This window comes from Moschus berezovskii, chromosome 3, assembly GCF_049115385.1.
Source record: "Moschus berezovskii isolate FMDL1 chromosome 3, NW_MosBer_1.0, whole genome shotgun sequence".
In the NCBI taxonomy this organism is placed as follows: domain Eukaryota; kingdom Metazoa; phylum Chordata; class Mammalia; order Artiodactyla; family Moschidae; genus Moschus; species Moschus berezovskii.
In genome coordinates this window covers 21,548,015-21,566,195 of record NC_142462.1, presented here as the reverse complement: position 1 = coordinate 21,566,195, position 18,181 = coordinate 21,548,015, and the positions used below count along the sequence as shown (strand labels likewise).

The 18,181-nt window shown below is 40.8% G+C and overlaps 1 protein-coding gene across 1 annotated transcript in view; it reads left to right on the top strand.

The window, feature by feature from the left end:
* The window catches only part of COL28A1 (collagen type XXVIII alpha 1 chain), a 193,920-nt gene that overhangs the window by 54,495 nt on the left and 121,244 nt on the right, over window positions 1-18,181 (top strand). The window contains exons 14-18 of the mRNA XM_088833381.1: window positions 2,595-2,663; window positions 5,424-5,492; window positions 10,939-11,007; window positions 15,194-15,262; window positions 18,008-18,076. Coding sequence (XP_088689507.1) covers window positions 2,595-2,663; window positions 5,424-5,492; window positions 10,939-11,007; window positions 15,194-15,262; window positions 18,008-18,076 — 345 coding nt within the window. The remainder of the gene's footprint in view (window positions 1-2,594; window positions 2,664-5,423; window positions 5,493-10,938; window positions 11,008-15,193; window positions 15,263-18,007; window positions 18,077-18,181) is intronic.

The following is an 18,181-nucleotide window of genomic DNA, read 5'->3' as shown; positions in this document are numbered from 1 at the left end:
GATTAACTTCCCTGCCAGTTCAGTTCAGTTCAGTCACTCAGTCGTGTCCAACTCTTTGCGACCCCATGAATCACAGCACACCAGGCCTCCCTGTCCATCACCAAGTCTCAGAGTCCACCCAAACTCATGTCCATTGAGTTGGTGATGCCATGCAGCCATCTCATTCTCTGTTGTCCGCTTCTCCTCCTGCCCGCAATCCCTCCCAGCATCAGAGTCTTTTCCAGTGAGTCAACTCGTCGCATGAGGTGGCCAAAGTATTGGAGTTTCAGCTTTAGCATCAGTCCTTCCAATGAACACCCAGGACTGATCTCCTTTAGAATGGACTGGTTGGATCTCCTTGCAGTCCAAGGGACTCTCAAGCGTCTTCTCCAGCACCACAGTTCAAAAGTATCAATTCTTCGGCGATCAGCTTTCTTCACAGTCCAACTCTCACATCCATACATGACCACGGGAAAAACCATAGCCTTGACTAGACGAACCTTGGTTGGCAAAGTAATGTCTCTTTTTATTATGCTATCTAGGTTGGTCATAACTTTCCTTCCAAAGAGTAAGCATCTTATAATTTCATGGCTGCAATAGCATCTGCAGTGATTTTGGAGCACAAAAAAATAAAGTCTGACACTGTTTCCACTGTTTCCCCATCTATTTGCCATGAAGTGATGGGACCAGATGCCATGATCTTCGTTTTCTGAATGTTGAGCTTCAGGCCAACCTTTTCACTCTCCTCTTTCACTTTCATCAAGAGGCTTTTGAGTTCCTCTTCACTTTCTGCCATAAGGGTGGTGTCATCTGCATATCTGAGGTTGTTGATATTTCTCCCAGCAATCTTGATTCCAGCTTGTGCTTCTTCCAGCCTGGCATTTCTCATGATGTACTCTGCATATAAGTTAAATAAGCAGGGTGACAATATACAACCTTGACGTACTCTTTTTCCTATTTGGAACCAGTCTGTTGTTCCGTGTCCAGTTCTAACTGTTGCTTCCTGACCTGCATACAGGTTTCTCAAGAGGCAGGTCAGGTGGTCTGGTATTCCCATCTCTTTCAGAATTTTCCCCAGTTTATTGTGATCCACACAGTCAAAGGCTTTGGCATAGTCAATGAAGCAGGAATAGATGTTTTTCTGGAACTCTCTTGCTTTTTCCATGATCCAGCGGATGTTGGCAGTTTGATCTCTGTTTCCTCTGCCTTTTCTAAAACCAGCTTGAACATCTGGGAGTTCACGGTTCACATATTGCTGAAGCCTGGCTTGGAGAATTTTGAGCATGACTTTACTAGCGTGTGAGATGAGTGCAATTGTGTGGTAGTTTGAGCATTCTTTGGCATTGCCTTTCTTTGGGATTGGAATGAAGACTGACCTTTTCCAGTCCTGTGGCCACTGCTCAGTTTTCCAAATTTGTTGGTAGATTGAGTGCAGCACTTTCACACCATCATCTTTTAGGATTTGAAATAGCTCAGCTGGAATTCCATCACCTCCACTAGCTTTGTTCATAGTGATGCTTTCTAAGGCCCACTTGACTTCACATTCCAAGATGTCTGGCTCTAGGTGAGTAATCACACCATTGTGATTATCTTGGTTGTGAAGATCTTTTTTGTACAGTTCTTCTGTGTATTCTTGCCACCTCTTCTCAATATCTTCTGCTTCTGTTAGGTCCATACCATTTCTGTCCTTTATTGAGCCCAAGAGAGTCCTAATTATCTTTCTACGTCCACTAAAGGAAAAGCTCCAGTTCATGCATCTACCATTCTTGTTATTAGTCTCCTTTCTATTTTTTTTTTCTGCCTTCTGGTCAAGAAGAAAGAGAGAACAAATTTATAATCTTTTAAAATATTGGTTTAAGTGAATATTTTGTTGTTGTCTTTTTCAACTAGTATGCTGCCTGTTCATCCATTTCAAAACCTGAGACTGTATTATTTTTCTTTCCTTAAGTGAGAAGTCCTCAGAAAGGTGAGTGCCTTTCTGAGCAAGAGTCATGTGGACTTCTTAATTTTAATCATTGAGATCAAAAGTTGTTACCTCTTGAAAGAGTCTATCAAGATTTATATTTGCACATAAACCTCCAGGGGATTCAACCAGTTCCAGAAAGAATTCAAGTCTGAATCCAAATTTATCAGGATGGAAATTAAAACAGCATGTAAACAGAATTCAGTGCTTTAAAACAGCTGTGTGGTGATTTCTTCCCCTGATACCTAATTAAATTATTTTATCACTTTGCATCCTATTTCGGACCACACAGTCCTAGATTTTTAGCCTTTCCTAATAGGATTGATTTCCTCATCTTTATTCTGAAGCATCACTTCACTTCCATTTTCTGCCAATTCGAGAACATCAGAATAGAACATCTTATGCCAATCAAATAGAACAAGTATTTAATACAATGAGAATATTATTCTTTACAACCATATGATTCTACTTATCAGCATGGTGTGTACTAGGAGGATTGACTCTCACTAATCACGTGAATAGGACTATATCATTGCATGCCCCTGTGAACTGAAAAGTGACCATTATCTCTTCCTCTCTCCTCCCTTCCCTCTCCTCTCTCCTATTTTCTGTCTCTCTTCTTTTGCTCCTCACTCTCTTGTATCCTAACCAGGGTCCCCGTGGGCCTGAGGGACCACCAGGAGAGAGAGGCTTACCAGGAGAAGGACTTCCAGGACCAAAGGTAACAGCACTTTTTACATGAAGGAGAAATGCATTCTATTGCATGATCATGAATTATAAATTCAAACACTGTGTCGTAGCCAGTTATCCCAGGTCAAGTATTTTCCTGACCATCTTCACCCTATTAAATGAATTTGTATGTAAATTTTCCCTTAACATGAAACTATAGTGACATTTCCAATTATAAATAAGTAATTGCAAGGCTGCTGCTTCATACAATTACTGCATATGAAATGAGAAAATCTCTTAAAGTCATTCATAGTCATTAAAACCACAGGGATAAATAGCATTTTTATGCCCAGAAATTAAGTTATTGAGCATAGCTATATACCAAGTTTTGGAGAAGGAAATGGCAACCCACTCCAGTATTCTTGCCTGGAGAATTCCATGGGCGGAGGAGCCTGGTGGGCTGTGGTCCATGGGGTCTCAAAGAGTCGGACATGACTGGGCGACTAACACACCCCCCCCCACACACACCAAGTTTTACCCACAGTTTTACTCTGTGAAACAGACAAGAAACAATCTAATAAACCAATTTATCATACTATTGCCATTAATATAAGAAAGGTAACGTGGGTGAATGGAGGGAATCGAATTTGCCTTACTACCAGAAGGAGCAAAATGTTATGCAAGACCTATCTCTCACCTGGCAATCGAGATGTTAAATGTTTGCACCACCTCCCACATGTAATTCTTGTAGCTCAAGTTCCTCTAGACCAGGCTTGGCAAACTTTTTCTGTAAAGAACCAGACAGTAAATATTTCATACTTTGTGAGCCATATGGTTTCTGTTGCAACTACTTAACTTCTCTTGCTAAAGCATGAAGGCAACCCTAAACAATGGGTGAACTTGGCTGTGCTTCAGTAAAGCTGTATCTACAAAAAACATGCAGTGGGCTGGGGTTGGCCAATGGGTTGGAGTTTTCTGATCCCTGGTCTAGACTCTTTACCCATAATATACGGTTCATTTGCTAAAGGCCACACAGGAAATGATTTTCTGAGACACTTTGTGCAGCAACAACAGAATTTCAGGGTAGGTAAGGTCTCTGGGTTGGGAAGATACCCTCGAGAAGGGAATGGCTCCCCACTCCAGTATTCTGGCCTGGACAATTCCATACAATCCATGGGGGTCGCAAAGAGTCAGACACGACTGGGCAACTTTCACTTTCACAAGGATAAATTGGGGGTCCTTTTCCCTTCTTTCCTAAAATGTTTCCCCCAGACATACACGCATGCACACACACTACCCCGAGAAGCATGCGCTGTTTTCTAAGTGTTTAAGACCTTCCACTTCGTTCAGTCGAGTCACTGAGATCTGACCCTCTCAGTACGGTCTTACGCTCTAAAATTGCTTCTCATTTTCAGCCTCTTCCACCATGATCAATATTCAATTATCTATGAGAAACCTAAATCTCACCTGAAGGGAAATCAGTTAGCTAAAACAAATACATCACCTGAAGTTGTGAGTGACTGCTGGGTTGAATTTTAAAAGAAGCCCTTCTTAACCAACAGATTTTAATTTGTTAAAGTAAATGGAAATAATATGTTGGAAAAGGGGATATTACTAATGCCCTCACCTAACCAAAATATCATCACAAGAAGGCAGAGGTCAGCAATTTGGCACCACATTTCAGAAAGTTTTATCATACATAATTTCTTTAATATGTTTTTGGCACATAGTAAATTTCTAATTATGTATAGCCCAAACAACCTGGAAAATTCAAACAGCCAGAATTATTTCTCCTTATAATCTATGGTGTTTAAAGAAATAAATAAATGAGTACAGAGTAAATAAAACACTGAGAAGCATATTTCAGGGCACGTTTTACTGGCAGTTTCAACAGCATGGTATAACGTTACATTCCTTCATAATAACCCTTAGCACTGCATTACCCTTTGACTCATCAAAGAAAGAACTCATTATATTCAGTGTTGTTTTAGGATTGAGTGTACACAGATGTACTCTGTGGTAACAATCAGAACCCATTAGACAGAATTCTTCACTCCTCAATTAGCAAGACCAATGGGAGTTCTCCATGTGTACTTCTTGGGGCTACTTTGCAATGACATGTGGCTTAAGTGAATAAATAATGTCTGCAGAAAGACATAAAGGTATATTTTCCTAGGTTTCTTGCAGATGTTCTTTGATTTTACTCTTGGTTCAAATGAATTTATGAAATGTGTGCTATTTCTGATCAATTCTGTTGTTTGCTTTTCATACAAATGACCAAGTGTTACGACTTCACTGACATGACATTACAGCCAGAGTGATTCACATAGGCCATGTGACTCTAGAAGCATACCCAAAAAGATTTTCCATATATTCTTTAAAACTAAGTTTTCAGTAAATGTTTATAAATTTTGGTATAAAACACTTAATTCCATCTTAGCAAATGTTATTTCACATACTGAGAGACAGATTTTCATTATGTAATGGATAGAGTTACAGAAACGGTGAGGAAACAGAAGACTGATTCAGTTAGCTGTAATACATGATTGATCAGATCTCCCACTTTCAGATATTTCTGATTATATTAGGAATGGGGCTCTTTTCCTACTTCAGTGATGCTGTGTAAATCTTCTGCTTGAACAGATTCTTTTATATTTATGAAATGTTAATGCTATTTTTTTTCAGTTTACAAATCTTGGAGTTAGAATTACCCATTTGTAGTTAGCAGTGAATTTTGATGTTTTGAATGCTTTACCTGTTTTAAAATCCTGAATTTTATTACTGCATTGATAGCTCTCCCATATACTTTCAGGGTGAAAAAGGTTCTCAAGGACCAACTGGCCCACAAGGAGAAGCAGGCCCGTCAATAAAAGGGGACAAGGTACTGCATATAGGGTGGATAACAGAAAATATGCCAATAAAGTGACTTTTCATTGTTCTTTATGTATGTACATTTATGAACTATGTACAACCTTACAACCATACCACACAGGTATCTAGTTAACTATAAGCATTTTAAAGACCAACCTTAGAAAGCATCACTACGAACAAAGCTAGTGGAGGTGATGGAATTCCAGTTGAACTATTTCAAATCCTGAAAGATGATGCTGTGAAAGTGCTGCACTCAATATGCCAGCAAATCTGGAAAACTCAGCAGTGGCCACAGGACTCGAAAAGGTCAGTCTTCATTCCAATCCCAAAGAAAGGCAATGCCAAAGAATTCTCAAACTACCACACAATTGCACTCATCTCACATGCTAGTAAAGTCATGCTCAAAATTCTCCAAGCCAGGCTTCAACAGTATGTGAACCGTGAACTTCCATATGTTCAAGCTGGTTTTAGAAAAGGCAGAGGCACCAGAGATGAAATTGCCAACATCCACTGGATCATGGAAAGAGCAAGAGAGTCCAGAAAAACATCTATTTCTGCTTCATTGACTATGCCAAAGCCTTTGACTGTGTGGATCACAATAAATTGGGGAAAATTCTGAAAGAGATGGGAATCCCAGACCACCTGACCTGCCTCTTGAGAAACCTGTATGCAGGTCAGGAAGCAACAGCTAGAACTGGACATGGAACAACAGACTGGTTCCAAATAGGAAAAGGAGTACGTCAAGGTTGTATATTGTCACCCTGCTTATTTAACTTCTATGCAGAGTACATCATGAGGAACACTGGGCTGGAAGAAGCACAAGCTGGAATCAAGATTGCTGGGAGAAATATCAATAACCTCAGATATGCAGATGACACCACCCTTATGGCAGAAAGTGAAGAGGAACTCAAAAGCCTCTTGATGAAAGTGAAAGAGGAGAGTGAAAAGTTGGCTTGAAGATCAATATTCAGAAAACAAAGATCATGGCATCTGGTCCCATCACTTCATGGGAATTAGATGGGGAAACAGTGGAAACAGTGTCAGACTTTATTTTTGGGGGCTCCAAAATCACTGCAGATGCTGATTGCAGCCATGAAATTAAAAGACGTTTACTTCTTGGAAGGAAAGTTATGACCAACCTAGATAGTATATTAAAAAGCAGAGACATTACTTTGCCAACCAAGGTCCGTCTAGTCAAGGCTATGGTTTTTCCAGTGGTCATGTATGGATGTGAGAATTGGACTGTGAAGAAAGCTGTCACCGAAGAATGGATGCTTTTGAACTGTGGTGCTGGAGAAGACTCTTGAGAGTCCCTTGGACTGCAAGGAGATCCACCCAGTCCATTCTAAAGATCGGTCCAGGGTGTTCATTGGAAGGACTGATGCTAAAGCTGAAACTCCAATACTTTGGCCACCTCATGCGACAAGTTGACTCACTGGAAAAGACTCTGATGCTGGGAGGGATTGGGGGCAGGAGGAGACAGGGACGACAGAGAATGAGATGGCTGGATGGCATCACCGACTCGATGGAGGTGAGTTTGAGTGAACTCCGGGAGTTGGTGATGGCCAGGGAGGCCTGGTGTGCTGTGATTCATGGGGTCGCAAAGAGTTGGACACGACTGAGCGACTGAACTGAACTGAACTGAACTGAGGAAGGGAAAGCTGCCAGAGAGGGAAGGGATATAAGAAATGTGCGAATAACACAGACGTCAATTAGTTTGGAGTCATATATATATGTCAATATCTAAACACATCATTATATTAGAATAACAATTGACATGGATGCCTATCTTGGGTGTTATATTTCTACTTGAATTACTTATATCTTTTGTTTACTATTTACTGGTAGTTGTCTCTTCTGGGTATCTGTTTTTAAGTAGCAGAGATAGTAGTAAATGGTGAACTATACAAATTTCAGACATCATACAATTCTTGGTTCAAATAGTTGAGCTCTGGTGGTGTAACTCCAGTTCCAAAACACTCTAAAAATACATAAGATGCTCTTTCTTCCTTTGGAGTAGTGACTACTGAGTACAACACAAATGCTGTGTTATAAGTTCAGTAAATTAACTTTTCCAGGTATTCTTGATGTGGCATTTGTGGTTTCACATCTGGAGCTCATGCAAAGAAGACACTGAAATATCAGGGCAGTGTCACCTAGTAACTGCAAAGCTTTTATCTGATTTTCATTCCCTTCTCCTTTCTTCTTTTCCTACTCTTCTATATTCTGGAATTCTGTGATAAGGACTCTCAAAAATACACTATTTTACAGAACAAGGAAGTAGGTTTAATACAGATATTTAAATGTAATGTAATTCCCCAAAGAGGTCTGTTATATGAGTTGTTGACTATTGCAGAACAGTGATTATGAGTTGGGCTCGGACTTGAATCTATCAGTTGTGTGACTGGGAGTTGAAAGTAGTAAAGTGTTAGTTGCTCAGTCATGTGTGACTCTTTGTGACCCCAGAGACTGCAGCCAGGTTCCTTTGTCCTTGGAATTCTCCAGGCAAGAATACTGCAGTGGGTAGCCATTTCCTTCTCCAGGGGGTCTTCCCAACTTAACCTCATCTGGAAAATGGGGGTGCTTACTTTTAGAGGGTTTCTGTGAGGATTAATTGAGATAAAGCATGAAAAGCATTTGGCACAATGAATGCCTCACGATAAGCAATCAAATTCTGAATCAGAATAACCCAGCTTTGAATTAGAACTTGAGTCCATTACATGTTTCCTTCTATGGACATTAAGGGTTGACACAAAGTGAACCACTAAGAAGCATATGCCAGGGACTGTCTTAATGACAGGTTCAGGTTTTTCATATTATATAAACTATGATCTAATCATGTGCTTTTGTTCACAAAAGCATATTTATTTAGCCCAGGCGTTGGCAAACTATAGGGTGGGCTGCCTGTTTTTGTAAATAAAGTATTAAGCAGACACACCTATTCCTTTAACTACTGTCTGGTTGCTTTTGTACTACTGAAACAGCATTCATTGGTTTTGCAAGAGACCTTATTATGACTCTCAAGCATAAAAGATTTACTATCCAACTGCTCAAGAAAAAGTCTGCAGATCCTGATGTAGTCTAAATACAATTGGCATTAAAATAAGTGTACCGGGCTTCCCTGGTGGCTCAGTGGTAAAGAATCCACCTGTCAATGTGGGAGACGCAGGTTCGATTCCTGATCTGGGAAGACCCCACGTGCTGCAGAGCAACTAAGCCCGTGTAACACAGCTACTGAGCCTGTGCTCTAGAGCCCGGGGACTGCAACCACAGCAAGAGAAGCCAGTGCAGTGAGAACCATGCACCGCACAAAGAGCAGCCCCTGCTGTGGCAACTAGAGAAAACCCATACAAAGCAATGAAGACCCAGCACAAATGTAAATAAATAAGGCATATTTATCCACGTCGCCTAGTCCAGTGGTCAACTCTTGGTTGTCAGTTTACTTGGCCTATCAGTAGCATCATCCGCTAGGATCCTCACCTTCTTGAAAGAGTATCTTCACCTGATCTCTCTGGCTGTATACTTTTTGGTCTCCACTGCTCGTTCTTCATCTCTGACCTCTAATACTTGGAGCACCCAAAGGGCTCAGTCCTTGAACCTTCTCTCTTCTCTTTCTACTTGAAATGCACCCAGTCTTGGCTTCAATTACCAGCTGTATCATGAGAGCTCCCAAACTGACATCTCCAGCTCACACCCCTCCCACCTACTTGATATCTCTGTTTGGATGTTTGTTTTAGGTATCTCAAACTTAACATGTCCAAAACTGAGCTACACCCTTCCCTAGACTTGCTTCATCTCAGTCTTTTCCCTCTCAATAAGTGGCAAGGAGATCCAACCAGTCCATTCTAAAGGAGATCAGTCCTGGGTGTTCATTGGAAGGACTGATGCTAAAGCTGAAACTCCAATACTTTGGCCGCCTCATGCAACGAGTTGACTCAATGGAAAAGAGTCTGATGCTGGGAGGGATTGGGGGCGGGAGGAGAAGGGGACGACAGAGAATGAGATGTCTGGATGGCATCACCGACTCGATGGACATGAGTTTGAGTGAACTCCGGGAGTTGGTGATGGACAGGGAGGTCTGGCGTGCTGTGATTCATGGGGTCGCAAAGAGTTGGACACGACTGAGCAACTGAACTGAACTGAAGAGACAAGTATGTTTTCCCACAAACCTCAAAGATATCCTCAATCTGTAGCAAATCCTGATGGCTTTATTTGCAAAATCTGTCTAGGATCTGAGCACTCCCCACCACCTTCACTCAACAGCCTGGTCCAGGCCACAGTCATCTCTCATATGGACATCTCTTCCATTTGTTCTCAATGTGGCTTGCAGAGTGAACATTTGAAGACTAAGCCAGATCTTCCACTCCTCTGCTCAAAATCCTCGAGTGGCTTCTCAGCTCACCTAGAGAAAAGCCAAAGCCCTCACAGTGGCCAATAAGGCCCTATCGATTGCTCTGCCTGAGCCCACTGCCACACATCCTTGACTTCATCTCCCACCACTTTCCCTCATGCTCACTAGCTCCAGCCACATTGTCCCCTTGCTGTTTCTGGAATGTTCCAGGCATCTTCCTTGCATGGATGTTTGCTTTGCCTGGAATGCTTTTCCTCTAAGTTTCTACCTGGTTTATCCCTCTCATCAGTGAGACCATCCCGAATCACCTTTCCCAGATTGCAGCTGTCTCCCCACCCTCCATTTATTTTCCTCCTTAGCACTTATCATCATTCAGCATACTATTTATTTCTTCTGTCTTGTTTATCATCTTCTGTTTTCCCCAAGAAAATGGAAAATCTATGAGGAAAGAGAGTTTTGTCTGTTTTGGTCACTGCTATTTTCCCATGTTTGGAGCAATTCCTGGCACATAATAAGCACTCAACAAATATTTGTTAAAATACATAGAAAAAGGGTGAATGATATTGTTCTCACTGACAACTCTGTTTATTTCTCAAAACTGTTCATGGAATAAGAAGGTGAAGTTCTTTCATTTTGGTGCACTTACCTTAGATAATTTCTTAAGTAAAATGCATTTTTGTTAAGATTTGGAGAGAAAAAGTATTTAGAAAACTAAAAATATTATTCTTTAATTCGTCTCTCAAATACTGATTTTCTTGCATCCTATGAATTTTATGGTTTTAAATATTTCTATTATGATCCTAACAAGAAGTGTTTGTGTCAGTATAATAACAATTTTTGAATTCTTGGTTCCTCTGTGGAAAAATGATTGATGAATATAAGCTGGTGCAAACATATACCATTTTTGACCAAACAGTGAAAACACTATTCGCTATTTTGGCAAATTTGAACTATACACTATTTAAAAGCAATGGTGTTTTGTAACTTTCCATGTTGAACTTTATGGTTTAAAAGACAGACTTTAATCCATCATATTGCAAGATTAGCAAAGTGTGAAAGAATGAGGTTAGCTGTATTGTTATATTTCTGACTTATTTCTACGCAGGGGGATATGGGACCTGTGGGACCCCAAGGACCGATGGGCATCCCTGGAATTGGGAGTCAAGGCGAACAGGTAATTGATGCTTTCTCTCTTTCCCTTTTGTACAGAACATTCTGGCCTAAACCTGATGTTCAATGAAGGACAGTCCTGCAAACAGCTATGAGTACATTTGATAGTGGAATTGCAATGGTATATCCAAACGGGTATGTAGGAAGGGATAAGATGGTTCCACAAGATTCTAGTTTTGAGAACTTACAAAGACTTAAAAAATAAATTGTGTGTTTCTTGGTGCTGTGACTGTTAACATTAAAACCTAATTTACAGGATAAAGGTTTTGGAGTTTTTAGTTTCCCTTGGGAAACTATTTTATTTACCTGTTGGGTTGTGTTTGTGTTTCCCCTTGAATCTTTCTGACTGATGAAATCCCGTTCTGTTTTGATGCCAGCAGAGTAGCGTTTCCCATTTTCTAGTCACATAGCAATCTAGGGGAAAAAAAAACCTAAACAAGGACCAGCATTAGAGGTACTCTACTGAAGGGGCACCGTTCCTGAGTAGAAGCAAACCACAGAGCAGGTTTAAAAATGACTCTTGGTCCCTCGTGGTCAGAAGAAAGGAAAGATCTGTGAGGCTGTCTCTACATTTATGGCTGGAATTTCTTTCAAATTCTTCTGATCATAACTTTTCAAAAAGCGAGGCAATTTTGTTTAACTGAAATAATATGAAGATAATATAACATTACTATCTACTTATATAATCTCATTTAAGCAAAGTGGCCAACAAATCCAAATTTATTTTGAATGTCCTCTTGTGTAGAAAGTGGCAAAAAATTTAAAATTTATGATTATGGTTTGAATTATTCTATTGCCTAGTGAACAAGTAGTACTTCCTTTGTTTAGGATAGGTGACTCAAACATTAAAGAATCTGCCTGCAATGTGGGAGATCCAGGTTTTATTCCTGGATTAGGAAGATCTCCTGGAGAACGGAATGGCTACGCACTCCAGTATTCTTGCCTGGAGAATTTCATGGTTAGAGGAACCTGGTGGGCTACAGTCCATGGGGTCACAGAGTTGGACAGGACTGAACAACTAACACTTATCTAGAATAGGGAGAGAAGGATAAAAAAAGGAGATAATTGAGAATCTCATTGTTGACATAAACTCTGAGTTTATTTTTAATTATATGCTAATTAATCAGTATTTTTTGTTGTTAATTCAAGCAAGAGCCAAGTTGGATATTACTCCTTTTTCTATTTCCTTCCCCTTGGTAGCAGTCCTAGTATAATATATCAGGAGGATTAAGGTGCAGGAGAAGCCAAGATAAATCTGTATATAAATATTTAGATAATAATTAAGAGCTGTTGTTTTTGGACTACACAAGGATCATGGTTTGACTATGCCACCAGGCATCCTCAAGCTTTGTAGTTTCATTTGCTAGTTTCAGCAAACTAGTTTCAGCTAGTTCCTGATCCTAGAAGTGACAGTGCTGTTACATCCTGGGTTTTGTGCTGTTCCTGGTGCTGAGTCACCATTGTGGGCCTGAAAATGAGGTTCAAAGAAAGCCAAGCCTTTTCAGATGCTGTTTCTCAGTGGAAGTTGTTCTACAGCTTGAAAAGGAAAAAAAAAAAAAAACCAACACACCTCTTTGACTTCTTTTGCTTTCTCACCCTCTTCTTTTTCAAGAGTAAAAACCTTTCAAGGTGTATGTGACCATATGGAGCTGACCCCTACTGCATAGGAAATTGAATGCAATGTGTCATTTGTAAACTGAACAAGAAAAAAACTTGTTTACCCTTTCAAGACAAAGGATTTATATTCTATTTAAATTTAACCTCTGCACAGGCTGTTACCCATTTTTCTTCTTATCCTTAATATAACATGCTTACCCATTGAATTACTGTTATTGTTAAATCTTCTCATTTTTCTTATAGACATTAATTTTCCCACTCATCTGTTTCTGGGGGTACTTCTGTTTCCAGCAACATGTTTACAATCTCAAATGGCCTCTGCAGATTTTCATTAAATATTTGGAGGCTTGACTACTTCAAATATCTTATAAAATAAAGTAAAATATAAATAACCACATATACACATGTACATACCTATATGCGCATATCCTTTTAATTTTTTGGATCCTCACATGGTACTTGTAGACTGTTGTAAAAGTCAGGAAGGATTCCCTTCTTATAATGGTTCAATATAAATACTGAACCTTAGCTTCCTTAAATTGTTCAAAGGGCTTCATCTTCATCAACTAGAGAAAAAGGGAATGATATCTATACTTAAAAAATGAACAAGCAGATGTATCATCTAGCTGGAGAAAATAGGGTCACATTTGTAATAAAATTATCATGTATTTGCAACTATTATTTGCATAATCGTGACCTGTGGGGGATAAATAAAACAAAGTCTTAGTTTTTCTTTCATCATCCCTTTAAATTTTTTTTCAGTGGGGAAAGTTTTTCTTTTTCCTACCACAGAAAAAAAATTGCCAGCAGGCTACAGAGTTTCCTATCACTTTTAGGTAACAGTAAGTTACAGGATCGCCTCTAGGGGCTTCCATGGTGGCTCAGGGGTAAAAGAATCTGCCTCCAATGAAGGAGATGTGGCAGGAGCTGCGGATTCGACCCCTGGGTTGGGAAGATTCCCAGAAGAAGGAAATGACTAATCACTTCAGTATTCTTGCCTGGAAAATCCCATGGACAGAGGAGACTGGTGGGCTACAGTCCATGGGGTCCCAAAAGAGTCAGACATGACTGAATGACTAAACATACATAGGAGTACCTCTAAATTTCAAGTCAGTTTTAATTGTGTAATACAAACTATTTAGTCAATGTATGAATTTTCCTTTTAACCTTTATTCATTTTGTATGAGCTTGTGGTCCATTGGATGGAATGTACTTCTGATCCCTCCCAGGCTGAACCAAGGATGGTAGGATGGGAGCAGGCGGGAAGGGCATGGAGGTTGTTTCTTGGCTGGTCTATTGTCAGACAGCTTTGGGTCTTCTGGTCTCGACAGATGTTTGATGCTGACATTCTTCCTGGTGGGGTTCCTGCACTGCCCCTCCTGGGACACCGACAAAGGACTCTCTTCCTCCAGCTGTTTCTCCCATCAGCCTCTGCTTTTCTGGGAATATATTTACTCTATATGGACTCTCTCATCTGGAGTTCCATTATTCTTCCAGGTCCTCTTGGACAGAAATCAAAGTAGTTCCAGGCCAACTCCAGGAATCTAGAGCACATCTGGTCCACAGAAAAAAACAAAAAAACAAACTTGCATGGCGTTTGCACTGACAACTCTGGATGCACAGGCTTACCCCAGCCCAGTGCTCTCTTGGCTATCACAGCATATTTTAGCTTTCTTCAATGAGTCAGACACTGGTCCATTGTGTTCCAAAAACAAAAATTGAGGTCTCCTAGTGGTTTGACTGATGTTTCCTTTCTATAATGTGGTAAACTGTTCCCCATTTTCTCCAAAGAAAACATTTTAGGAGACTTTTCTCTGGAGAAGACCTGATTAAATCCTGTATCTTCTTCCTTTTTTATACCCACAGTGTGAATGAGAGGCAAGTATTAGAACATTCTTCAGTTTGGTGTTTGCAGGCTTTTGCTTCTTAGAGCCTAGGTCAAATTTTCAATTTCACATCCTGATAGCTATCACTTGGTACAGCCAGGACACAGGTTTGCCTGCATGTGACTGAGGGGTGAAATAGGTTAAAGAGATGAAACTGTGTTTCTCCTGTTGAAAACTCCAAGCTGGTGTGTTGCCTGTGTTCATTAGGGTCTTCAGAGGTTCCGGCTTCTTCATTCTTGTTAGTCTGACATTCCAAGAGTGCTTTCCCCATCTACCTGATCCAGGATAGGCAGGCTCCGTGTCTTCACTTCAGCAAGGGGGAGGGGAACAGGGATGGAGCGATATATCCTTCTTTGAGCGTGAACCAGAAATCGCACAAATCCCCTCATTCACATCCCATTGGACAGAATCCAGGCAATAACCGCTGCAACGGGGATTAGGAAAGGTGGTTTTTACTCTAAGCAGAATTGAAGGCCAGTTAAAATTACTCTTACTATGGAAAAATGGTAGAATTGCATATTATGGTTCCACTAGCAGCCTCAGCCACCCATTCAATAAGTATTAATTGAGTACAAGTAATCGACTATGGGATGTGAACTGAACTTTTACTTTAGAGGATTTGAAACTTCTCTTGTTTAAATTCCTTCTTAATTTCGCTAATATTATACTTTAAATTTTATTTTAAAGGGAATCCAAGGTCCTATTGGCCCACCTGGTCCACAAGGGCCCCCAGGACAAGGCTCACCTGGTCCCAAGGTAACTTTCTAAATGAGAGAAGAGTTTAATCTATTTTCCAACTATTGTTTTCTGGTCAGTGGCCAGTGCATTTGGAAGGCAGCAGAGGGGATGAACTTCAAAATCAGAGATCTCTATTTAATGCAAAACGCTACTGATATTCCTAATGGTTTAGAAAATGTAATGTGCATTCTTTATGCCCTTAGCAGCTTTCACATTTGTCCCTTGGCATCAGCTGGAAGGTTGATTCTAGGATTCCCACTCCCTTCCCCATACCAAAATCTTAGGATGCTCCAGTCCCTTAATCTAGTCATATCTCCCTGTATTTTAAAAATCATCTCCAGATAACTTCTAATACCAAATACATCGTAAATGTCACCAAGCATTTAGTTGCTGGCATGTGGCAAATTCAGGTTTTGCTTTTTGGAAATTTTTGGAATTTCTTTCCTGAGTATTTTCCAACCAAGATTGGTTAAACTGTAGTTGAGTCCAAGCTCATATCACGTGTTGCATGAAGGGCCAATAAGTCGAGAGGCATAGTGTTGGGGAGAGGAAAAACAACTTTTTTCAGAAAGCCAACAAACTGAGAAGATGGTGCGCTAATGTTCTAAAGAACCATCCTAATTTGGGATAGAATTCAAGCTTCTTTATCGCTAGGGAAGGGGGAAGCTGGAAGGGGTTAAGATCAAGAAGAGAAGGACGACCACAGTGAGGGTCCAAGGAGGGTTGTGATAACATTTTGTTCTTGGTCAGTTGACCTGAGTCTGGTCCTGATGTTCCTATAAATCTTGATAAGACAATCGTTATTTTTGTTCATACTTTCTTATATCATGTGAGGTAAGTTTACACAACCTGTAACCTGCAAGCAGAATCCCTTTAGTAATTAACAAGTCTACATGCAGACCTGAGCAGAATCTCATGATTCAGTGATTAAAGCAGCAGAACAGATGGGTACAATATGGAGTCAGAGATGCTGCTGCTGCTGCTAAGTCACTTCAGTCGTGTCCGACTCTTTGTGACCCCATAGACGGCAGCCCACCAGGCTCCCCCGTCCCTGGGATTCTCCAGGCAAGAACACTGGAGTGGGTTGCCATTTTCTTCCCCAATGTGTGAAAGTGAAAAGTGAAAGTGAAGTCGCTCAGTCGTGTCCGACCCTTAGCGACCCCAGGGACTGCAGCCTACCAGGCTCCTCCACCAATGGGATTTTCTAGGCAAGAGTAGTACTGGAGTGGCTTGCCATTGCCTTCTCCGGTCAGAGATGCTAAGCTTCTACAAACAAGAGACAAGTGGTGGAGGCGGATCTTAGTTCTCAGATTGCTATGTCAGTCCCTAAGACCTAAAGTTCCTAAAGAGAAGGAACTGCTTTATCACTGAACTATTGTACTACTTTTCTTGTTTAACTGGTTTTCCTTTGTTTCGGCATCCCTTCACTTCCCTAATTAGTAACTGCCTGTGCCTGCTCTTTGGAACTCAGGGAAGGCCCAGGAGACTCAAGTCTTTACTACAAACAAGAAGTGGGGGAAATGGAGGAGCTTTTGAACCCAGGAGGGGTCCACAGGGTCCTGATCAGTTTCAATCCCCCCTTTTCTTTGATACATCTTAATCTTAACGGGAACAGGGCAGACAAGAAAGGGAATAAAGTTTTGGATAGAGAGGTTAATCACAAACTCAGCAGAGGGACTTAATTTTATGGGGACTCTTTCAAATCCACAAATGTGGAACTGGTGGCTACCGAGGAGGCAGACTATACTTACACACCTTAATTTATTGTTTTTATTACTTTTACTTGTGAGACCCTAATCGAGCAACTCAAGCAGTAATATCAGTAGAGGTCACTGTGGGCTGGCTAGTTTTTATTCTCACCAATGATCCCACAGTAGGCCCAACAACCAAAATGTTTAAAGATACGGAGTTGGAAATAACCTAACCAATAAAAGCTTTCTACGAACTTGGAGGCAAATTATATTCTAAATTAGAACCATTATTTATCCTTTGGGGAGAGGCATGACACTGTTTAACCAGCTGTCCTTAATGTTGCTTCAAAGAGTCACTAAGCATTATTAAATAAACACTTCTCTGAGTGTTTCCCTTGTGGCTCAGCTGGTAAAGAATCTGCCTGCAATTTGGGAGACCTGAGTTCAGTCCCTGGGTTGGGAAGATCCCCTGGAGAAGGGAAAGGCTACCCACTCCAGTATTGTGGCCTGGAGAGTCCATGGACTGTACAGTCCGTGGGGTTGCAAGCGTCGGACACGACTGAGCGACTCTCACTTCACTCCTCTGGGAGCGCCTTCCTTTCAGTAGATCCCATTGAGGGTCCCCTGTGAGAAGCAGCGCAATAGAATACAGTTGCTGTCCTTGAAATTTCTGATCTGAGCCCAATGGTGAAAGCTCAGGTTGTTCTCGCTGCTTATGATACTGCTCTGGATCAGCAGTAATCTTGGTTTCTCATGTGTCAATTACAGTTGCTGTGGATTATAAATGCTCATCTTTTCCAGGTGCCCTTCTTGGGGACTCAAAGTCAATTTTGAGTATTATAGACAGCCTGTCTTTTAAATCAGACCAAATATACATATATATGTACATATATATATTTGCCTGAAATATATCTATATTTGAATAGATATATGCATATACACACATACGTGAATGGAGCATATGAAACTCAGTTTTATCCTATTTTGCTGATATGTTTTGCTCTTAGGAGGTCAGAGGTAGGTGTATGTTATTTTTATTTTGGTGCAGAGTCAAATACTCTTTCCTCACCAGGGAGAAGTTGGCCAGATGGGCCCTACGGGCCCTAGAGGACCAGTGGGACTCGGAGTACAAGGTCCAAAGGTGAGTTGTCTAAGCTGCTGCTGCTGCTGCTGTCGCTTCAGTCATGTCCGACTCTGTGTGACCCCATAGACGGCAACCCACCAGGCTCCCCCATCCCTGGGATTC